The 24957-nt window shown below is 41.9% G+C and overlaps 1 protein-coding gene across 1 annotated transcript; it reads left to right on the top strand.

The window, feature by feature from the left end:
• The first annotated feature begins 2178 nt into the window (after positions 1 to 2178).
• On the top strand, positions 2179 to 12862 carry LOC120017378 (growth/differentiation factor 10-like). Its single transcript, XM_038960128.1, has 3 exons — positions 2179 to 2263; positions 10740 to 11845; positions 12671 to 12862. Exons 1-3 carry the CDS (start codon positions 2179 to 2181, stop codon positions 12860 to 12862), a joined length of 1383 nt encoding a protein of 460 aa, XP_038816056.1.
• The last annotated feature ends 12095 nt before the right edge of the window (positions 12863 to 24957 follow it).

Genomic DNA, 24957 nt, shown 5'->3' with positions numbered 1-24957 from the left:
GATTGCCTCAACTAGCCTGTACCCCTGCACACTGACTCGGTACCGGTGCCCCCTGTATATAGCCTAGTTACTGTTATTCTTATTGTGTTACACTTTATTATTACTTTTTGTTTTAGCCTACTTGGTAAATATTTTCTTCTTCTTGAACTGCACTGTTGGTTAACTGCACTGTTTCACGGTAAAGTCTACGCTTGTTGTATTCGGCGCAAGTGGCAAATAAAGTTTGATTTGATTTGAAATAACCTATAATTTCTGTTATTAGAATGTTAAAGAAAACACCCAGGAAAACTTTCACAGAACTATTGAAAAACGTTCTCAGAACCTCACTGCAACCTACAAATTTACATTCCCAAAACAGGTGAAATTATTACTTCCGTTCGCAGAACATTTAAAAAACGTTGCATTTTAACGGTCAGAAAACGCATGGCTTCATTCCCAAAACCAATGGGAAACCAAAAGCTTACATGCCTACAACTTCCAAGGTACCAAATGTGCTAGCTGGGAAGGGTTTTGGAACTTCGCCCTGGTCATTTGACTGGTAAACTCATGGGTATGCTCAAAATGGCTGTACCTTCTGCAAATGCCTACTGCTGAAAAGAGAAGACTAATTTGTCAGTAGAACACAGGAGGTTGGTGACTTCTTGATTGGGGAGGCCAGACACATGGCAATGGCCGGAACAGATTAGGTGGAAAGGTGTTAACAACATCAAACACGTGGTTTCCATTTGTTTGATGCCATTCCATTTGCTCCGTTCCAGCCATTCCAGCGGGGCTGTGTGAAAATTTGGGATAGACTGATATAGATATGATATAGGTCTGAAGTCCTGGAGTGGGGGGAATGTATGTTGTGTGTTAGGGTTACAATTAGGGTTATGGGTTAGGTTTAGGGTTAGGAATTAAGGTTAGGGTTAGGGTTTTGGGGTTACTGGTTAAGGTTAAGATTAAGGGGTAGGTTTAGAATTAGAGGTTAGGGAAAATGGGACTTTGAATGGGAATCAATTGTTTGGTTCACACAAAGATAGTACAAAAATGTGTGTGTGGGTTTGGGTGTGTGTGTGTGTGTGGTGACAGAGGGTGACCTGAGAGGCCGGGCTAGTTACAGCCTCTCTGCTGGAGACCGCCGGTCTCACAGAACTAGCATTGTTGGCATGGAGCTGCAGACAGACACACACAGAGACAGACACACACACACATACACACACAATAACACCCGAGGTGGCAAGGCCATTGGTAGAGTCATGTTCTGAATCCCATTTATAAAATGCGAGTTCCCTCCTCTCTTCTCACAGCCTCTCTGTAACACTCCACTTCTCAATAACATACTCATTATGCTCTCTTTCTCTCAGACACACACAAACACACACACAAAGACACAAAAACACCATTCATAATAAGCCCTGGTTGGTTAATACCCAGACTGTTATTGTAGGTGTAGAACACTAATAATTTGTGACTGAGCCGTAATTATTGCAGACAATGCTGTGATGCTATTTGAAACAGAAATGTTGACAACATAACTCAACAATATTTGTTATGACACATTTAACAAATATCAATAAAACACCAACAGCATATCAAACTAATTTTGTGAGTTTGAAATATTTGCTTTAAGATGGAACAATGAGAGAGAGAGAGAGAGAGAGAGAGAGAGAGAGAGAGAGAGAGAGAGAGAGAGAGAGAGAGAGAGAGAGAGAGAGAGAGAGAGAGAGAGAGAGAGAGAGAGAGAGAGAGAAATAACAAACTGGAACTGTAGTGTGTGAGTTCTCTCATTGGCTGCAGAAGTGGACGTCAGCACCTTTCACTACTCCAGTGTTACCCCTCTAACCTCTGGCTGTAAAGGAGAAACAAGTGTTAAAGTAGCTCTGAGGAGAGTAAACTAACCTCCAGCATCCACACGGCATAAAAGAGGAAGCCTTTATTACAGACACCTTTATTACAAGTCAATCCTCGGATGTGCGTTTTCTCCCTTGAGTAAAGGATTTTGTGTTTGGTTCTGAAATGGCAGTCTGGTTCGAGTTTACCGCGCACATGCTTTTTCTAATGCTAGGTTGTTGTCTCGGAGCTTTGGAGAGTCGGACCTCGAGCAGAACCCCATGGGGCTTGCAGGGACAGGGCAGCGATGGAACCGATTCTCCGTTTGACCGAGACAGAGCTAATCAGGATGTGGTCTCACAGCACATGTACAGGCTGTATGAGAAGTACAACAGAGATCTGAAACGACTCAGAGAGGGAAACACTGTCAGGAGTTTCAGAGCCAGCCAAGGTGAGTGTGGCTGTGGTGTAGCTGTCTATGATGCTGGACAGGGAAAATGAATGTCGATAAATGAGGAATATCCTCAACTATGATATGCTTCCTAATATCTTGAGATGCACATACGTTGCGGACTATTGTCTGTTCTCAGAGGGAAAGGCGCTGATGAGATAGGCATGGAGAGAAATGCAACGTGCATAGGCGGTGCCTTCACTCACCAAGTTATGATGAATTTATGGTTATATTATATAACAACCAAAAGGTCTTTATGTTTTTCAATAATATCATGTACTGATATTATGTACTGCCCCCCCCCCCCCCCCCCCACACACACCTCCCTTCTAGTAGGCAACCTAATTAATTGAAATAGCCAACAGCGGGCTGAAAAAAGCAGACGCATGTGGTCAGACACCCCAAATAGGTAGGATTGTTTTGGAACCGTCTGAGAATGCCACAGTGCTTTTTATGACGCACTTGGGCAGATCTGCATGAGTCGCCTCAGCTGTAGTGTGGTCCTGCCACAGCTCCAGCCGCAGATGCGCAAGAATGTGTGTAGAATTCGCCCCCAAGTGGAGCCCAGCTGCCGCGCTGGCCGCGACAACAATGCGGTAACTAGGAGACAGGGGGACACCAATAATGCACCATATCTATTTTCCTAAAGAGGCCACTGTATCCTGGGCTGGAGTATGAAGGCTTAGCACGCAGTGATGCCATTTTCCTGTGGTGGTTTTTTATGAACATTGACCCACATTGACTTAACATTTTGTTTAATTTATTTAACCTTTATTTTATCAGGGAGTCATACTGACCAAGGTCACTTTTACAGAGGATCCCTGAATTAAATAAATTACAGAAGATACACACATCAATGTAAATACAAAATGCAAGCAGAAAGAACATGGTCATAAAAATCGAGCAGATTCATCAGTAATAAGGTCCTCAATCAGCCTTCTGAATTGCCCCAGAGGCACCAAAACATCACATTTAAGAACATGTTGAAGATTGTTCCACAAAGTCGGTGCAAGAAAACAAAAAGCTGATTTACCTAAATCCCTGAGACCTGGTGTGGTATCTCGTGTGTTCAAAGTTTAGTAAAGATGTTGGGTACAGTGAAACTTTTTGTAAAAGGGGTTTATAAATGAAAACATAGCCATGTATCAACCTATGTGACATCAAGGAGGGCCAACCACATTTCTGGTAGAGAATGCAGGGATGAGTACACAAATTCACACTTAATTGGAATCCACTTGTGGTAAATTCAATTAATTGGACATTATTTGGAAAGACACACCAGTCCATATAACGTCCCACAGTTGACAGTGCATGTCCGATGAAAACCAAGCCATGAGGTCAAAGGAATTGTCCGTAGAGCTCCGAGACAGGATCGTGTCAAGGCACAGATTTGGGGAAGGGTATCAAACCAAATCTGCAGCATTGAAGGTCCCCAAGAAAACAGTGGCCTCCATCATTCTTAAATGGAAGAGGTTAGGAACCACCAAGACTCTTCCTAGAGATGGCCACCTGGCCAAACTGAGCAAACGGTGGAGAAGGGCCTTGGTCAGAGAGGTGACCAAGAACCCGATGGCCTCTCTGACAGAGCTCTAGAGTTCCTCTTGGAGATGGGAGAACCTTCCAGAAGGACATCCATCTCTGCAGCACACCACCAATCAGGTCTTTATGGTAGAGTGGCCAGACGGAAGCCACTCCTCAGTAAAAGGCACATGACAGCCCGCTTGGAGTTTGCCAAAAGGCACCTAAAGACTCTCAGACAATGAGAAACAAGATTCTCTGCTCTGATGAAACCAAGATTGAAATCTTTGGCCTGAATGTCAAGCGTCACGTCTGGAGGAAACCTGGCACCAGCCCTATGGTGAAGCATGGTGGTGGGAGCATCATGCTGTGGGAATGTTTTTCAATGGTAGGGACTTGGAGACTAATCAGGAACGAGGGAAAGATGAACAGAGCAAATTATAAAGCGATCCTTGATGAAACCTTCTCCAGAGCGCTCAGGACCTCAGACTGGGGTGAATTTTCACCTTCAAACAGGACAACGACCTTAAGCACACAGCCAAGACAACGCAGGGGTGACTTCGGGACAAGTCTCTGAATGTCCTTGAGTGGACCAGCCATCGCCCGGACTTGAACCCGATCTAACATCTCTGGAGAGACCTGAAAATAGCTGTGTAGCAACGCTTCCCATCCAACCTGACAGAGCTTGAGAGGATCTGCAGAGAAGAATGGTAATAACTCCCCAAATACAGGTGTTCCAAGCTTGTAGCTGTCACGTTCGTTGATGGAAGAATCAGACCAAGGTGCAGCGTGGGAAGCGTACATCATTTATTTTGATGAACATGAAAAAACAATAAACTACAACCGAACGTGAAGCTATATGCAGTGCAGAAAGCAACTAGACATAGACAAGATCCCACAAACTAAAGGTGGAAAAAAGGCTGCCTAAGTATGATCCCCAATCAGAGACAACGATAGACAGCTGCCTCTGATTGGGAACCATACCGGCCAACAAAGAAATAGAAAAACTAGAATGCCCACCCAAATCACACCCTGACCTAACCAAATAGAGAAATAAAAAGTCTCTCTAAGGTCAGGGCGTGACAAGAAACCCATTTTTATTCTCAGCTTCATAACTAACTTCATAGCTGCTTTTTAAAAGACAGCTTTTCATCTATCCAGATGCCCAGATATTTGTAAGCAGGGACACGATCATTATGGACGTATGCTTAAATCAGTTGTTTTTATGCTCTCTAGAGAACAACATATACTTCGTTTTACCTGCACTCAATACTAGTTTCAGGTCAATAAAGTTTTTCTATAGTAAAATGAAGACAAAACTGGTCAACCGTGGGGGTAATAGCATACACGACAGTATCATCAGCATACAAGTGCAGGTTAAAAAAATTTACAGACTAATTTTGTTATGTAAACAGTAAACAGTACAGGACCCAGAATGAACCCTTGAGCGACACCTTTCGTAATATCTAGGAAACCTGATTTAACACCATCAGTAGATGGTGAGGAAAGCCTCTGAATTAGCAGTGAGTGATTAACCGTATCGAAAGTCTTTGACAGGGTCAATGAAGATCAACGTTGTCTTTAATCCATACAGTTAACCACATCATTCATAACTAGGGATGTGGCCGAGAGAGTGCTATGACCTGGTCTAAAACCTGACTGATGTGCACTACATTTAAAATGCATTTCAAAGATAAGAAATATCTTAGCTGGGAATGAATCAAGGATTCTAATATTTTAGCTAGGCAAAAAAGTTTAGAAATAGAGGGATAATTATTTAGGTCACAAGGGTCACCACCTTTGTGAAGGGGGAATACATGGGCCACCTTCCAGACCTTGGGGATGGTACCAGATATAATCGTCAGGTTAAAAATATTGGTTAATTATTCAGCAATCAGGGGGGCAGAGAGCTGTAGCAAAAATGGATCAAGCATATCAGCCCCAGTGGATTTTTTTTTTTACATCAATCTTAAGCAAGGAATCTAGCACATCACAGATAGTAAATTGTTGAATTGAAAAAAAAGATTCACTGGAAGTTGACAGGTTAACCGTTGAGTCAGCTAAAGGCTGGCAGAGGGAAGAGCAGTCTATTGAATGAAAAGGGTCAATTAAAACCACTGTTTATCTCAAATAAAAAGCCTGCCGAGATGAAATGATGATTAAAAGCATCACTTATTCCACTCTTCTCAGGTATGATGCCAGAGTCAGACAGAACTTGCTTAGGCAGGGAAGAAGAGGAATTTGTACGCGTCAGTGCATTTACTGTTTTCCAAAATGTTGAATGATCACCAGCAGAGTCAGAGACAGAGCTGAAAAAGTGGCTTGATTTAGCTTTTTTAATCGAGATAGTACGTCTGTTTCTCAATTGTCTGAAAGTTTACCAGTCCACTACACAGTCAGTATTCCTTGCTTTGGCCCAGATCTGATTTCTCATCTTAATTAGCTGTGATAGCTCCGAAAGAAAACCAAGGGTTAGATCTATCTTTGACTCTGAGTTGTTTAAAAGGGGCGTGTTTATCTGCCAGAGGAATAAATGTAGAAGATAAATGTTCTAGAGCCAAAAAACGTTTTACAATGTCTCTTCTTAATTAGTTAAACAAGGATTAGTATTTTGCTGTTTCGTATCTCTAATACATACTATGGGGACAACGATCACTGAGATCATATGCAAATATTCCACTGGACAAATATTTATGGGGGTTATTAGTAAGAATTATATCAATCAATGAGGAGTTTACAGAGTTTTTCACATATAGCCATGTGGGTTTTGAGATCAATTGAGTCAGATTAAAATCAATGCATATACTCTTAAATTGATCTGAGGCTGGGGATAGACAATCCAGATTCAAATCCCCTAAAATGACCAACTAGTAAAAACACTTGGATATAGCACCAACAGCATCCGCTATGGTATATCCCAGAAACAAATAAATGTGTATTCTGGTTTATGTACACAACCAGGAGCTCAGAAATATTTAAAGATGAAATTAGATTTTACATACACTACCGGTCAAAAGTTTTAGAACACCTACTCATTCAATGTTTTTTCTTTATTTTCACTATTTTCTACATTGTAGAATAATAGTGAAGACATCAAAACTATGAAATAACACATATGGAATTATGTAGTAACCAAAAAAGTGTTTATATTTTATATTTGAGATTCTTCAAATAGCAACCCTTTGCCTTGATGACAGCTTTGCACACTCTTAGCATTCTCTGAACCAGCTTCACCTGGAATGCTTTTCCAAAAGTCGAAGGAGTTCCCACATATGGTGAGCACTTGTTGGCTGCTTTTCCTTCACTCCGCGGTCCGACTCATCCCAAACCATCTCAATTTGGTTGAGATCGGGGGATTGTGGAGGCCAGGTCATCTGATGCACTCTCCTTCTTGGTAAAATAGCCCTTACACAGCCTGGAGGTGTGTTGGGTCATTGTCCTGTTGAAAAACAAATATTAGTCCCACTAAGCACAAACCAGATGGGATGGCGTATCGCTGCAGAATGCTGTGGTAGCCATGCTGGTTAAGTGTGCCTTGAATTCTAAATAAATCACAGACAGTGTCAGCAGCAAAGCAGCCCCACACCATAAAATTTCGGATTATCTAAGCATTTGTATTTCCCACCGTAAAGTATGGAGGAGGCTCCATAGTTTACGGTGGGAAAACACATGCGGAGATCATCCGTTCACACGCACCGCGTCTCACAAAGACACGCCGGTTGGAGCCAAAAATCTCCAATTTGGACTCCACCAAATTTCCACCAGTCTGATGTCCATTGCTCGTGTTTCTTGGCCCAAGCAAGTCTCTTCTTATTAGTAGTGGTTTCTTTGCAGCAATTCGACCATGAAGGCCTGATTCACACAGTCTCCTCTGAATAGTTGATGTTGAGATGTGTGTGTTACTTGAACTCTGTGAAGTATTTATTTGGGCTGCCTTTTCTGAGGCTGGTAACTCTAATGAACTTATCCTCTGCAGCAGAGGTAACTCTGGGTCTTCCTTTCCTGTGGAGGTTCTCATGAGAGCCAGTTTCAGCATAGCGCTTGATGGTTTTTGCGACTGCAAATTTTCCGTATTGACTGACCTTAATGTCTTAAAGTAATGATGGACTGTCATTTCTCTTTGCTTATTTGAGCTGTTCTTGCCATAATATGGACTTAGTCTTTTACCAAATAGGGCTATCTTCTGTATACCACCCCTACCTTATCACAACACAACTGCTTGTCTCAAACGCATTAAGATGGAAAGAATTTCCACAAATTAACTTTTAACAAGGCCCACCTGTTAATTGAAATGCATTCCAGGTGACTACCTCATGAAGCTGGCTGAGAGAATGCCAAGAGGTTGCAAAGCTGTCATCAAGGCAAATGGTGGCTTTTTGAAGAATCTCAAATATAAAATATATTTTGATTTGTTTAACACTTTTTTGGTTACTACATGATTCCACATGTGTTATTTCATAGTTGTGATGTCTTTACTATTAAGCTACAATGTAGAAAATAGTAAAAATATAGAAAAACCCTATAGAAAAATCTCTCCTTTGGAGCAAGGTAGATATTACTGTCTTTGCAAGCGGGAAGATGGTGGAGGTCCTCTCTATCACTCCCCTTAGTGACGTGGGCACCCTCTGCTGTTTGGCACACAGGTCATTGGTCCCTGTGTGAATGATTATATGGCTTGGAGAGCTAAGCTGGGCCACAGTCAAGTGCTCCATAGCTCTCTCTGTTGTTGGGCACTTTGACACCTTTTTATTTGGGAAAGGTTTATTCTCTAATTTAATCGTTCGATTTGAGTCCAACATTAATATTATGTATGGTTTCTTGTCAGGTCTATGGAGGATGGCAGGAGTGATGGGAGTAATTACAGGCCGTGAGATGGTGATGGAGGGAGTCAGCTGGGTTGGTGCATTGGTTGGTTGGGTTGGTTGGGTTCGTTGGTGGGTTCTGATTCAGCTGTTGGCCTGATACTGGGTTTTTGTGGGATTCTTTGTAGAGTGGATGGTGGTGGCTGAGAAATTCCTGCCTTAGTTCATTAAGCTCTTTCTGCAGGTCGTGCATGTGGCTGGTGTTGACTGTGCCGGGTAGTTCCTCTTTAAGTCCGCACACTTCCATCCTGAGAGCCTAAACATCCTGACAGCCTAACTGTCCTCCTCAACATTTTCATGGCACACTGCAGCTCCCGGATCCCATCCCTATGCTGACGCACCAGGCTGATCTCCTCCGCTATAAGATGCTGTGGTACTGCAGGTGTACCGTGTGAGAGAGGCGTGCTCAGGGCTGTGTCTGCTGCAGGCAGGGGAGGGAGGGACCCTGAGGGCTACATACTGGGGCACAGATGGAGTGAGGGCTGTTGTAGGTAGTGACAGTGGAGAGGTTTTAAGTTGAGCAACAAAAGGTTTTATTTGGTCGAGCTAGTGGACCAATTGTTCCAGACTGGCCTCCGAAGCTTGAATCATCACAGTGCTGTTATTATATATATCAACGTTACATTTGGGGGTGGAATCAATATACAGTTGCCTCATTGTTCTGTTTTCTGACATTTTAAGATCATTGTTGGTCTTGTGGAGAGCTGTGTGCCAAGCATTAGGATCGTCAGAAGGTCTCCGCTGTTCGCTTTTAGGATGAAGTCTGCACTCAAAGTCTCTGGAGATTCCCCAAGCAATTTCTTTTCGATTTTCTTCAGGATACGTGATGGCAAGGTCTCTGAAATAATGCTTCAAGAATGCATCCATCTTCATCTCCATCTTGACCTCTTTAAACAATGCACGCTTCTCTAGAATGATGTGCATGTTCCCCTTGAGGAACGCACTTATTTAAACAATGCACCGATAGATAAATTGACTTTGCACTTTTAGGAACAATGAAACAACACATCGCACATAAATTAAGATACTTTCTCGATGTTCAGAAGGTTTCACCGCTTCAACCTCCTTTCCAAGTGCTCTTCTGCTTGTCTTTTTGTTCATCTGAATGCTTGTTTCCCTGTCAAGCCTGAACTATCCTCCAGAAATCCCTTGGAAATCCATCCTCTTTCTCCCTCTGTTGCTTTCGTGTTTGTTTATCTATGTCCTAATTCTTGTTGTCGTCCTTTGGTTGGGTTTATGGTCCTCCTATCCCATTCCTTCCTTGGGTTGCCTGATGATTCAGCGCTTGAGTCTTGCGAGAACCAAGTCGGTCAATCTCTCAAAATCTCTCCAAACCGTTTGCACAAACGGACGTTCCTCTACATGAGCAGAACACAGCAATGCACTAAGATAACGAAACTGTTGGCATATAATATAAACATTTCAATTTAAGGAGGAGCTCTTCTTAGGTGGTTATCAGACAGCATGTTATTTTTTAAACTGCAGAAGCCATGTAATCTAAGGAGAGACGTAAGGGAGTTTTGACAACAACAAGAGATCTGTAAAAACTTTAGGTTAGTGTCTTGGTGTGGGGTAGACAGTGTTGGCTGTATTAGTGGCTTAGGGGAAGCTTTGGGGGAAACTGAAATAAGCGCTTCCATATGCCTGAGGCTGGATACAGAGTAATGTATATCTCTTAAGTCACTCCATACATCCGCAGACGCATATACAATGGACAATACGTCTGCTGTTTGCCTAGTGTACATCATGAATATGTTACTCATGCCTCCCTCCCCCCACTCCTCTGCACCCATCTCCCTCCCTCACTCACTCCCCCTCTCCTCTCCTCTCCTCTCCTCTCCTCTCCTCTCCTCTCCTCTCCTCTCCTCTCTCCCCATCCCCCTCACCCTCTCTCTTTCCTTCCCCATCTCCCTAACTCTTCCCCTCTCCTATCCTCTCTTATAACAGCCAGAGAACGATGGGTTCTCTCTCCAGTCTGGTTCCACTCAAGGTTTCTTCCCACCTAGGGAATCAATGTGCCTCTGTCTGCTCTTTAGGTGTTAAGGCCTGGGTCACTGTGAAAGACTATCTGAAGTAACACATTTCTCCCCCTGTAGACTCGTCTGACCAGAGGACGTTTTACCATCTGAACCTGACGTCTCTCCAGGACTCGGAGCGCATCCTCTCTGCCAGGTTTCACTTCTTGTTCGACCGGTGCCCACGGCCAAGGGCCTGGTTCAGCAAACGCTACAAAATCCCGGCCTGTCGCTCTCTACACCTCCACCCTGCTCCCTCCATCCACCTCTTCCTTCACTCCAACCCCTCTGGGTCAGGGTTCAATCCAAGGTCGCAGGCGTCATTGCTAGGCAACGTGACATTTCACCCTAACCAGAGAGTGTTGTGGCAGATGCAGGACGTGACTGTGGCGATAAAGGAGGCCAGGGAAAAAGGCAGCCATTTGGTGTCGGTGGAGCTGGACTTTGGGCTGCAGTACCACAGACAGCCAGAGGACATGCTGTCGGGGGCCAGTCTACCTTATTTGTTGATGTATGCAGACGACCATGCGCTAGATGAGCCCAACAGTGTGGCACAGACTTTACAGAGGTATGGCCCTGAGGCTGAGGTGAAGGAAAATACTTCTCGCCCTTCTCTTCTTCCCCCTAAGCAGGGGTCAAAGGGTCGTGTGAGAAGGGGGGTACCATCCCGTCCAGACTCCATCCAGAACAACGAGCTACCAGAGGTGGAGTACAGGCCTAGCGGATCCAGGAAAGAGTACCTGTTTGAAACCGCCACCCTGAAACCTATCAATCCCAAGCCTGGGAGGAAGGAGAGGACGAGGAACGGCCAGGGCGGAGAGGAAGAAGTCAAAGATGGAGAGAGGGATAGAGGGAGTCAATCGCCAGTTCTGAGCTTGGACGAGAGGACCCCAACGACGAGCAGCGATGGCGGGAGTAGGTTGCAAGACAACAGTGAGGGAAGGAGTGATGGAAGAAACGATAGAGGGAAAGCAGGAGGAAGTAAGTCTCCAATGCTGAGTTTTGATGAGTGGACAATGCGTAAGGCGAAGAAGAGACAGCGGGGATCGGAGGCCCAGATTAGGAGCTGCTCTAGGAGGACACTCAGGGTGGACTTTGCCGACATCGGCTGGAGTGAGTGGGTCCTGGCGCCTAAAGCCTTCGATGCCTACTACTGCGCTGGAGCCTGTGGATTCCCCATGCCCAAGGTAAAGACTATGACTGGCTGGATTTGAACCCATGTGAAATCCAGTCTTTGGTAGCCTTCTGAGCTAAAGACTAGTCTCAATACATATGGCTAATGTTAGAGCACAGAGCAGAGCTCATGTAAGGAAGAGAGGATACCCTCACATGACTGTGGAGAATGTTTTTATGATTCCCAATTTGGAACTGCTTCATTGCTCCCAGTCTGATGATATGTCTACACCATTTATGAAATAGTATAAATCAGTAGATACATTACTGGCCAGTGCGGACACACTTACATGTATGTTATGTTTTCCTACTTGCACTTTATTAAATGAATAACCATTGTGCTTCTAAATCATAGATAGCTTTTATCAAGGCTAGTCTTCCTTCTTTAAAAAAAATGCAGAATAACCTTAATGTATTCTTTCCTGTTGAATTATTGCAGGCATTGTCAGTTTTATTACAGGCATTGCCTCTACCTACATGTTCATATTAACTCAATTGCCTCAACTAACCTGTGCCCCCCGCACATTGACTGTACGGTATATAGCCTCGATACTATCATTTTATTGTTGCTCTTTAATTATTTGTTATTTTTAAATGTTCTTATTTATTTTTTACTTCAGTTTATTTTAGTAAATACTTTCTTAGGACTTATTTTTCTTACAAATGCATTGTTGGTTAAGGGCTTGTAAGTAAGCATTTCACTGTAAGGTCTAAAGCTCTTGTATTCGGCGCACGTGACAAATCAAATTTGATTTGATTTGAAGTGACAATGCTGTAACCTCTTCTCTCTCCCTCGCCGGCCCTTCCCATTCTCTCCCCATTGCTTCTCTCTCTCCCAGGTGCTGCATCCCTCTAACCATGCAACCATCCAGAGTATAGTCCGTGCGGTTGGGATAGTTCCAGGGGTCCCAGAGCCCTGCTGTGTCCCAGAGAAGATGAGCCCTCTGGTGGTTCTCTACCAGGACGAGGGAGTGAACCTGGTGCTCAAGGTCTACCCCAGCATGTCGGTGGAGAGCTGTGCCTGCAGATAGACCCAGAGGACAGAGGGGAACAATGTTAGACAAAACAGGATGGAATGGCAGGAATTTAAAAGGACAAGAAAAGGGAAGTAAAAAAAAGACAGAGATATATTCATAAAAGGACAGATGAGTTGAGGTGTCTGTCCGTCTCTTCGTCCCTTGTATCCCTCAGGCGTTTGACACGGAGATGGTTGAACGTGAAGAAGCGTTGGAGAAGCACATTATCTGTTGTTGCAGCACCAGTCATGTCCTCCAGTAGCAGTAGACACACACCACCACAATATTCTCCACATCTACCATACCCTCGACAAAGCAGCATCACCACTTCAAGGACTACAGGTACTGAGAGAGCTCTCTCCCTCCAAACAACTTTAATTAAAATCGTTACGTTCAAAACCAGGGCTGCTTGACTGGCGCTGTGTTTAGTTTTTGTTTTTTAGGCACTGATCATGCTTACTTTAATATACCCATTTCAGACAGAAGATGTGGCATGTTACCTGTAAAAAAAATACACTGAGTGTACAAAACACCTTCCTAATACTGAGTAGCCCACCCCCTCCTCTTTTTCCATCAGAACAGCCTCAATTCCTCGTGGCATGGACTCTAGGAGTCAAAAGCGTTCCACACAGTCCAATGGTTCCCACAGTTGTGTCAAGTTGGCTGGTGGATCATTCTTGTTACCGACAGGAAACTGTTGAGCGTGAAAAACCCAGCAGCCTTTCAGTTCCATTCAACAGCACTTAAATCTTGTATCTTGCCTTGGGCATTCCACGTTTAGTCACGGTAATTAGGCCAAACGAGTATCCTACCAAACTTGTCCCTCTTATCACTCTGACATCAACGCAAATGTTATTGAAAATCATGAGTATAACCTACCTGGCTGGCATGAAAAAGAAACACAGGAAAAGCGATTTAAATTCGCGATTTAAGTGCATAGATTACATGGATTTTACATGTTTAAAGACAGGTGCATGATAATGGTCCATTCTAAATCAAAACTAATTTTACACATATATTATTTAGTATATGTAAAGACAAGATTAAATCAAGAATAGTCTGATGGGTGACAATATTAGCCTATCACGTGTGAATTATATATAATCATTTGTGAATGATGCCCAGCTTGCGACTTTTTAAAATCATAGTCTCACACCTCATGTAGGCCTATATGTTTTGATAAGGTTTGTATCACAACTAAAGTAACTTCTTAAAATGAAGCACATTAATTCGCTTCACACCGGGTGTAGAACCAAACGGACATACAAACACAACACGTGAGTTTCAAGTTTGGGGAAGATCATTTTCACCATAAAAAAATGCAACTTTATAATAAAAGTATTACATGCGTATTTCGCATTTGCGGTCAATTTTGAGAATGGTGTTTTCCCTCTAATTTATTGCATTTTGGAACGTTCGCGCTTATAGCCTGCTACCGTGTGCGCATTGCTGAGCTTATAATGTGATGAAGTAGCCTAATAGTTTATCATCATTTTAAACTAAACGTTCTGATCTGTTGCTTTTAAAAGGTTTTTTTGATGCTAGTGGTTGTTTTAATTTGGGATCTATCGCATCCCACAACTTTCCCAGACTATGTTTGGAATATTTATTTCTCGCATAGAATAGCATAGTTCAACTTTTGTACTATGTGGGATAGTAGATTGACATAGAATAGTGCAGGGATCATCAACTAGATTCAGCCATGGGCCAATTTTTTATATATTATTTCATATATATATATATACACACATATATATATAAACACTACTGGCCAAAAGTTTTAGAACAGCTATTCATTCAAGGGTTTTTCTATTTTTACTATTTTCTACATTGTATAATAATAGTGAAGACATCAAAACTATGAAATAACACATGTGGAATCATGTAGTAACCAAAAAAGTGTTAAACAAATCAAAATATATTTGAGATTTGAGATTCACCCAATAGCCACCATTTGCCTTGATGACAGCTTTGCACACTCTTGGCATTCTCTCAACCAGCTTCATGAGGTAGTCACCTGGAATGCATTTCAATTAACAGGTGGGCCTTCTTAAAAGTTAATATGTGGAATTTCTTTCCATCTTAATGCGTTTGAGCCAAGCATTTGTGTTGTGACAAGATAGGGGGGTATACAGGAGATAGCCCTATTTGGTAAAAGACCAAGTCCATATTATGGCAAGAACAGCTCAAATAAGCAAAGAGAAATGACAGTCCATCATTACTTTAAGACATGAAGGTCAGTCAATACGGAACATTTCAAGGAACTTTGAAAGTTACTTCAAGTGCAGTTGCAAAAACCATCAAGCGCTATGATGAAACTGGCTCTCATGAGGACCGCCACAGGAATGGAAGACCCAGAGTTACCTCTGCTGCAGAGGACAAGTTCATTAGAGTTACCAGCCTCAGAAATTGCAGCCAAAATAAATGCTTCACAGAGTTCAAGTAACAGACACATCTCAACATCAACTGTTCAGAGGAGACTGCGTGAATCAGGCCTTCATGGTCGAATTGCTGCAAAGAAACCACTACTAAAGGACACCAATAAGAAGAAGAGACTTGCTTGGGCCAAGAAACACGAGCAATGGACATTAGACCGGTGGCAATTTGTTCTTTGGTTTGGTGTGACTATTATTTGTTTTTCAACAGGACAATGACCCAACACACCTCCAGGCTGTGTAAGGGCTATTTGACCAAGAAGGAGAGTGATGGAGTGCTGCATCAGATGACCTGGCCTCCACAATCCCCCGACCTCAACCAATTTGAGATGGTTAGGGATGAGTCGGACCGCAGAGTGAATGAAAAGCATCCAACAAGTCCTCAGCATATGTGGGAACTCCTTCAAGACTGTTGGAAAAGCATTCCAGGTGAAGCTGGTTGAGAGAATGCCAAGAGTGTGCAAAGCTGTCATCAAGGCAAAGGGTTGCTACAATGTAGAAAATAGTAAAAATTAAGAAAAACCCTTGAATGAGTAGGTGTTCTAAAACTGTGTATATACTGCAAATTGGTCGCAAGAAGCCTAAACCGATATAATATTTGACTAAAACATAATAGTTTCACACCTTGATTACATCTGGGAACATTGTCCTGCGTTGGGTGCTGTCTTTGTATAGGACGTGAAAATGGGTGTCTGTGGCAATTAAAAATCCCATGGCGCTTATTGTAAGAGTAGGGATGTTTACCCCGGTGTCATGGCTAATTTTCCAAACTGTCCACATTCCATCATGGCCACCTAATCATCCCCCTCATTACTAATTGGCGTATATCACTCCTCACCTCTCTACCTGAAAGCTGAAGTGTGGTTAGAGTTCTGGCACAAAAATGAAAATTCAACAACAACAAAAATTTGCTCAGAAAACTTGGGAGACCAAATAAAACCACCCGCGGGCCACCAGTTGGGGAACCCCAGTGTAGGCATTACATGGATTTATTGGACTTTAAAATGTAATGTTCCAAAGGTCTGCGTCAGTGGCTTCTAGGCTATGCATGGAAGCCAGGAGATGCTAAATGTGTTACTGTTAATTAACAGTCAATTACCATGAGACCGGCAGTTATTTGCTCGACAATCACCGGCTGACAAATGTCATGACCACCACAACCCTAGCCTTGCCCATTCACCCTCTGAATGGCACACACACAATCCATGTCTCAATTGTCTCAAGGCTTAAAAATCCTTCTTTAACCTCTCTGCTCCTCCTCGTCTCCACTGATTGAAGTGGATTTAACAAGTGACATCAATAAGGGATCATATATTTCACCTGGATTCACCTGGTAAGTCTATGTCATCGAAAGAGCGGTTGTTCATTATGTTATGTACATTCAGTGTATATGGCAATATTTATATGACCCACTTTCAAACAACCCATTATTTACTACTTACTTGCAGGTATACCCCTTTTATATATATCAGTGGCTAACTGGCAAATTAGGAGGGGTGGGGGGTGTTTACATTTCAAATTAAGAAGGTATTAAACAATGGAAGTGTTGATGAATTTACCTGCAAAAAAGCAGAGAACCATTCACATAGACCTGATACCAGTATGTTGGTTACAGGGTCTGTGAAATTGCAGGAATCAGGAGTCTTTAGGTGGGATTTAATTTGCCATGTTTGTTTTTTTACCCCCATATCTATTTTCAGAAACTCAGTAAAGCTAGTATGAAAGCATGGCATGGTAAAATAGTGGGATTTTTGTCTGTATATGAAAGGGATTGGAGACAGAGTCCAGGGCCATGTTCATTAGGGCACGCCGTAGAAAAACATTTTTTCAACAGAAAATGAAAACAAGGGTTTCTTATTGGACAAGTTCAGATAGGACCCCCCCCGCTTCGCTCTGTTTCAGACAATGTTTAATGTTCCATGCCTACTGAGCAGGAACCTGGATACTCATTCACTAATACTGTACATACTGTACTGTACGTCCCTATACTTTCCCCTATCTGAACAGTGCACAAAGGGATGGAGCTTATGTTGTTTGGTGTTCATGTTTATTTTTAATTGGCCCAGACTCATTGGTCGCTCAAGCTCGAATTACGGTAAAAGACCTCGGTGTTCTATATAGGCAGCTTACAAAGTACATACATTAAATACACAGAACGCTTTAAAACAGATGCATTCTAGTGGCACTATGAGGTTAAGCATACTGTGTACGTACCATAAGTATTTGTTTGAGGGACGTTTGTGTTATGTTGTAAAAATGTTATTCTACCGTTTTTTTTCGACTACTAAAACTACTTTCAAGTGAACCATAAAGATGGCTTCTGGAATTCATTTGTCTTTTTATTCCCTCCTTAAGAATATTTTCAAGCCTGCTATGTATAAGTGGATGAAGAAAGACAGAAATATTTTCCTATATTGTATGTGAAAGTATTTTGAAATTAATTTGTCTGGGTTACCATATTATAAAAATAAAAAAATCATCGCTTTGGTGCAATTTTCACAAGTATGTGGTAGATTTTCACAACTCTTAGTAAAAGCCTCAAAACTGATCAGCCAAAGGCATTTGTTTCAAAACTCTAAGCACATTTTTATTGACCAAGAACAACACAAATTCATAGACACTTTTTACCAAATGTAATAAGTGTTTCATCTAGAAATATACTGAGCAAAAATATAAGTGCAACATGCAACGATTTCAATTATTTTACTGAGTTACAGTGCGTATAAGGAAAGAAGTCAATTGAAATTAATTTATTAGGCCCTAATCTATGGATTTCACGACTGGGCAGGGGCGCAGCCATGGGTGGGCCTGGGAGTGCATAGGTTCACCCACTTGGGAGCCACGCCCACCCACTGGGGAATCAGGCCCAGTCAGGCTCAGTTTCATCAGCTCTTCGGGTGGCTGGTCTCAGACGATCCCGCAGGTGAAGAAGCTAGATGTGGAGGACCTGGGCTGGTGTGGTTACACCTGGTCTGCAGTTGTGAGGCCGGTTGGACGTACTGCCAAATTCTCTAATATGACGTTGGAGGGGGCTTATGGTAGAGAATTTTTTTTACCCCTTTTTCGTGATATCCAATTGGCAGTCTTGTCCCATCGCTGCAACTCCCGTATGGACTCGGGAGAGGCGAAGGTCGAGAGCCATGCATCCTCCGAAACACGAAGCCGCCAAGAAGCACTGCTTCTTGACACAATGCTCGCTTAACCTGGAAGCCAGCCGCATGTGTTGGAGGAAACACCGTACACCTGGCGACTGAAGTCAGCGTGCACTGCGCCCGGCCTGGCCTGCCACAGGAGTCGCTAGAGCGCAAAGGGACAAGGACATCCCGGCCGACCAAACCATCCCCAAACCCGGACGATGCTAGACCAATTATGCGCCGCCTCCTGGGTATCCCGGTATCAGGTATGACTATGTCCTGGGAAATGTTCTTGTTACTTACAACCTCATGCTAATCGCATTAGCCTACATTAGCTTAACCGTCCCATGGAAGGGACACCGAACTCTGAAGAAGTTTTAATCAGCTTCTTAGTATGCCACACCTGTCAGGTGGATGGATTATCTTGGCAAAGGAGAAATGCTCATTAACAGGGATGTAAACAAATTTGTGCACAAAATTCAAAAGAAATAAGCTTTTTGTTCATATGGAACATTTCTGGGATATTTTATTTCAGCTCATGAAACATGGGACCAACACTACATGTTGCGTTTATATTTTTTGTGTGTTTCACTTTGCAATACATAGTCAAAGTAATTGCTTTCACAACGTAATGCTCACATTACTTTTGACATGATTCTCTTATCTTTTGTTAAAACAGATTTTAGTATTACTAAATCCAACTGCCCTTAATTGATGATTACTTTGGTAAACCTATAGATTTTACATGCAAATTGGTTTGTACAGATTTTGAGAGCGACGTGTCTGAAAAAGTAAAAAATATAAAAAGTATGATATACAGGGTATTCAGAAAATATTCAGACCACTTGACTTTTTCCACATTTTGTTATGTTACAGCCTTATTCTAAAAATACTTATCAATCTACACACAATACCTGATAATTACAAAGGGAAAACAGGTTAATCAAATTTTTGTCAAAAAAAATATTGATTTGGAAAGGCACACACCCGTCTAAATAAGGTCACACAGTTGACAGTGCAGGTCAGAGTAAAAAACAATCCACAAGGTCAAAGGAATTATCCGTAGAGCTCCGAGACAGGATTGTGTGGAGGAACAGATCTGGGGAAGGGTACCAAAACATTCTGCAGCATTGAAGGTCCCCAAAGAACACAGTGGACCTCCATCATTCTTAGAGCTGGCTGCCCGGCCAAACTGAGCAATCAGGGGAGAAGGGCCTTGGTCAGGGAGGTGACCAAAACCCGATGGTCACTCTGACAGAGCTCCAGAGTTCCTCTGTAGAGATGGGGGAACCTTCCAGAAGGACAACCCTCTCTGCAGCACTCCACCAATCAGACCTTTATGGTAGAGTGCCCAGACAGAAGCCACTACTCAGTAAAATGCACTGCTTTTCCTTCACTCTGCGGTCCAACTCATTCCAGAGTGAAGGAAAAGCAGCCAACAATTGCTCAGAAGATGTGGGAACTCCTTCAAGACTGTTGGAAAAATCATTCCTCATGAAGCTGGTTGAGAGAATGCCAAGAGTGTGCAAAGCTCTCATCAAGGCAAAGTGTGGCTACTTTGAAGAATCTGAAATATAAACTATATTTGAATTTGTTTAACAATTTTTTTGGTTAGTACATGATTCCATATGTGTTATTTCATAGTGTTGACGTCTTCACTATTGTTCTACAATGTAGAAAATAGTAAAAATTAAGAAAAACCCTTGAAGGAGTAGGTGTGTCCAAACGTTTGACTGGTACTGTATATCCATAATGATTTCAATCCAGAGCTATGTCAGGCTTGGATTCGCCTTCCCAAAAGCTATCTCCCCAGGTGCATGAACAATGAGGATATTTACGGAGATTTCGATGAGAACCTATGGCCAGATGCTTAAGATAGGCTTGATGCAAACTAGTGCCTTCTAAACATTATGTTGCTTTCATTTCTTTCATTTGTTTATGTTGTGAAAGATGCCTTCAGTGATCACACATTTGATCCACATGGGATATAAATTATGGAAATTGGATGTTTAGACAATTTTATGGGTAGTGTTTTTGTATTGCCTAGTGTGAAAACAGTGTAATGTACAATACTGTAGCATACTACATTCAAATGGCAATTTTGAAACATGTTTCAACACATTTTTTGCTATTGGATTAACTGGTTGTTAAACTAACAAAATTGAGAAGACATCGTTATGTTGTGTTTTGGTTTATTAAACAAATGTATTTGGGATCAATGGTTATGTGGTGAAAGATGTCTACAAACAAAATGAATGAAAATGAAAGGTTTTGAATGTAAGACTGGCTGCGTTACAGGTGTTACCAGTTTGGAGTTTTGTACAAAGAGTTTTGAAAATTCCACATACTTGGAAAAATAGTGCCAAAGCAATAAAAAAAGTATTATATTTTAGAAGGAGATATTTGGTTTTGTATATGTGTTTTAAATTATGAAAAAGGTGCCATTATAAGAACTAGAATAAAAAGTATTTAATCCAACTTTGTCAATGGAATATGTAATTGTTTTTAAGTCACTATGTGGTGAAGATGGTGTTGAATGGTGACAATAATGTTTTGAAGCCAGTTATAAACACAAGACAAAAAACATTAAAGCATCAAACTCTATGGCAAACATGCAAAAACTTCAAGGCCACAGACCTGGCTGGTTGCTATAACGTGCTTCAAGGAGGAGGCCATTTTTAACCAGATGCCTCCAGCTGCCCAAACGGCTCAAACTGTGTCTTAGCAAAGTACTATTTTATACCAAGATTAAATGGAGGTGGAGAGATGGTTTAATCCTTCATTGACAACGGTAAAAGGTTCCACTTATAAATCCTGTCATGTGGGTAGCAAATAATGAACATCTGGCATATTACATTTACCCAAAGCTATGAGAGGGTAAACTTCTCGTTCCAAGGTGAACCCACTTTAACACAGCTGCCGTGTGTGTGTGTGTGTGTGTGTGTGTGTGTGTGTGTGTGTGTGTGTGTGTGTGTGTGTGTGTGTGTGTGTGTGTGTGTGTGTGTGTGTGTGTGTGTGTGTGTGTGTGTGTGTGCGTGCGCGTGCGCGTGGTGTGTGATGTGACTGATGCCGCTATGGATCATTGGCGGACAGAAACAACCAGGCAGTAATTAAGATGTCATGCACTTGAATTTCAAAAGAAGGAGCATTGCACTTCCCCTCGCTACCCATCTGTGCCCCCTTCAAGAGGAGAATACGTTTGAGCGCAGGATGCTCCCCTCAATGGCCCTTTTCCCTTATGGATGATTTCACCCCTCTTGAACTGAGACTCTTGTCATTTGGATTTGGATTTATTTAGCCTAAGATAGGCTAGCCTACTTACTGTACTTTCTAATCATAGTTGTTAAATTAGTACAGATCTAACTACATGCAACCTACTGGTCATGTAGGCCTAATATAAGAGTTTAAGATTTTTCTGTATTCAACTTCAGTGTATGAAAGTGCGAGAGGTTCATTACCTTGAGATTACAAACTGTAGCCTTGACATTCCCTATGTTGACAGACTGATGAGTTCAATAAGGGTAGTAGTGAGATCGTTCAACTAGAAGGAGTCCTCTAAATACCCTGTACCCTACTTTTAAATCATGAGAATTATTTGGGCAATCATCTTTTCACACTAGACCATTTGTGCAAATACAATAATGGTAATAGCATACCATTATGCCAAATATTAGAGTTGTGGCCTACTGAGTTGAAGACAGATTCCAGGTCAGTTCGTTTTAAAAATGTCCCGTGTCTCTGAACAGCCTCGCGGTCCAGCAGCTGTGCTCTGTTTCCGGCGGTCCGACTCACTTCAGACCAGCAACGCAGGGCAGAAATTTAACCCCGACGTCAGCTGCAATCAGGATCATGCATGAAAATCCTGTCGAGCCGTCAGCTTAATATGCAAATGTGGTTCAAAGCCTCAGTTCAGTGAAGAACCACAGTATTCCTGTTTTATAAATAAAGTGCAGTTTAGCTGGGAGGGCTAAGGGCAATATTTGGGTTTCCAAATGGAGACTGAACAATTCATGGAGGATATGAAGGCAGCTATTATGAGACGACAGAGAATTTTCTGTGCTCCTCTGAAACGGGTCTTTCCGCAAGTGATTAGAACCCGAGGCGAACCGTCATTCTGTTAATTAGGAGGACTAATATTGTGTGGATTTATATAATCACATTCACATTTATTCTATAATGTCTTAAACAGAACTATGATTGTTTAACTGAATAGTCACAGTCAGAGTCTGTGCTTTCCATGGTAAATGCTATTGGGTTTGGTTACTTTGTGATTGAACTCAGAGAGGTCGAGGCCTGACTTACCCATGAACCTTCAGGGCCTGGTACCTACTTCCCGCCTCATTTACCTGCATCAGAGAGGTAATGTCTGTAGGCCAGGTTTACCCTGCAGCCTCAATTTAGGTTTAGGGTGTTTTCACCAAAAAAGTCATTATCTTTAAATAGTTTCTATACAAGGGTGAAACTGAGAACTCTGTACGGACTTAGGGTAGAGCTATTATGAAAACGAGCTGTTGACTCAAAACAAGTTATATACAGTATCTGCTGACCATATGGTGTTCAGTTCACTATGACTATCTGAAAGGACTAGACAGTCAGCAATATGGCTGAAGCTCCCCTCTAAAGACATCACTCTTCTTTCAGATCTATGAGAACACTTAGGGTAGGGGAAAGGGACTTGGGCAGGTTCAAATGGAGTTGGACCTGGTCGATCATGTGGAAAGAGCTCACTCTAGAGGTGAGTTCAATCTTAACAAGTAAAACTGAGAAGAAATGTCATCTTTCCAGCTTTATCAATGTGAGAAATTGTCAAATAGTTGACCTTGTGTGCCATTTAATACTGGGGTTTTTTGTCTTCCAGTTACAGACTAACAATGACTTTGCCCCCTATAGGCCACCGTAAACAAGCCATTATATCCAGTGATTAAAGGCAGAATCTTTAGTTACTACATACAATTTTGGACGTATTAATTAATGCAATATACCCAGTGATTCTTGAAGCATATAACTCATGAGCTTAGTTCAACTGTCGTACCAATCAGAAGCCAAAATATAGGTTTGTTTTATTCCAATGTTTGTAAACAATGCAAATGTGAACAAAAACTGTATAGCCGAAAAACATGGTTAAAACTACACTTTTGACATCACGGATGGTCAGTCCTTGGATCCATAGCTCTGTCTATGAATTTGAGAGTGGTTACATTTCTCCAGGCCTTTTGCTTTTTCAAAAGCAGAGGTGAGATGATCACTTTGTTTTTGATTAAATTAAGGATTTTTATCATCAGTGTTCAGCGTAGTTAACCAGATATTGTTCTACTCAGCAGGTTTAGGGCCAGATTCAAACAGATCCGCTTTAGCCGATATCCGTATAGCTGTTTTGTTGGAGGTGGAACTGTGATATGCCTCATTCACATTAACCATAAATAAGCACTCAGTTACACGCCGATGTCGTTCATTTGAATGGGGAACTACATATTTTTTTATGGATACAAAAACATCAAATATATTCTGAAATATATCAATTTACTTTGAATTTCCATAACCTATCTGCAATTCCATAAAAGTTTCAAACATACTGGGAAGATATCTTTGACAACCCAATATCATGGAAGCAGGTCTTCAAACTCACATACAAAACAACAATAGATACACACTCAAGAGCCTTTCAGTTAAAGATTTTTTTATTTTATTCTGTCAACAAAAATAATGCTTTGCATTTGGGGTGTTGAGCAAGACTCTAAATGCAGATTATGTCATGAAGAGGAGGAGGACATAATCCATCTGAATTGGTCATGTCCAACAATGAGCGCATTTTGGCTACAAGTTCAAGGCTGTCTTTCCCATCACTCCATCAAACTACATACTAACCCTACAATTTCCGGGACTAATTAACATAATAAAAAATCAGTCTGTTTAAGGTAGAGATATCTGTTTTTTGCATGGGCTGATCCTTGGTATGACCATCTTAAAACAATTCCATATGTTAGCTTAGAACCCCCCCTCTACCCCGGCTTAGACAGGGCTTAGAATCTAGAGGGATAACCCTCAGCTTGTCATCTTTGGTGACATCAATGTTCATAGTCCTTCAATTAACAACGCAGTACTTCTTCTAGGTAAAATATTCCTTTACAAAACACAAAATGTGACATCTCTAACATCAAACCTTTTTGAACAATTTTCTATACGTCGATTCATTTTTTTTAAAGTTACAATTGCTACTAGAAATCTGAAAATTCAACAGCATCAAAGAAAGTGGGAGAAGCTCTTTAGGCATATTTCTTTGTGTAACGCTCGTCGGAAGAAGTGGACCAAGGTGCAGCGTGGTACGTGTTCATGCTTCTTTATTAAATCCGAACACCAAACAAAACAGCAAAAGAACAACGAACGTCACGTTTCTGAAGGCTACACAGAGCTAACAAAAAACAACATCCCACAACCTAAGGTGGCAAAACAGGCTGCCTAAGTATGATTCCCAATCAGAGACAACGATAGACAGCTGTCCCTGATTGAGAACCATAACCGGCCAAAACATAGAAACACAAAA

Source organism: Salvelinus namaycush, chromosome 22 (assembly GCF_016432855.1).
Source record: "Salvelinus namaycush isolate Seneca chromosome 22, SaNama_1.0, whole genome shotgun sequence".
Taxonomy (NCBI): Eukaryota; Metazoa; Chordata; class Actinopteri; order Salmoniformes; family Salmonidae; genus Salvelinus; species Salvelinus namaycush.
This window is presented reverse-complemented; position numbering and strand designations above follow the sequence as displayed.

Excerpts from the sequence above, each read along its gene's own strand:
- LOC120017378 (XM_038960128.1), top strand. The coding sequence starts at position 2,179 with ATGTACAGGCTGTATGAGAAGTACAACAGAGATCTGAAACGACTCAGA. Across the intron at positions 2,264-10,739 it reads GAGTTTCAGAGCCAGCCAAG|ACTCGTCTGACCAGAGGACG; the intron begins GTGAGTGTGGCT and ends CTCCCCCTGTAG. Across the intron at positions 11,846-12,670 it reads GTGGATTCCCCATGCCCAAG|GTGCTGCATCCCTCTAACCA; the intron begins GTAAAGACTATG and ends TCTCTCTCCCAG.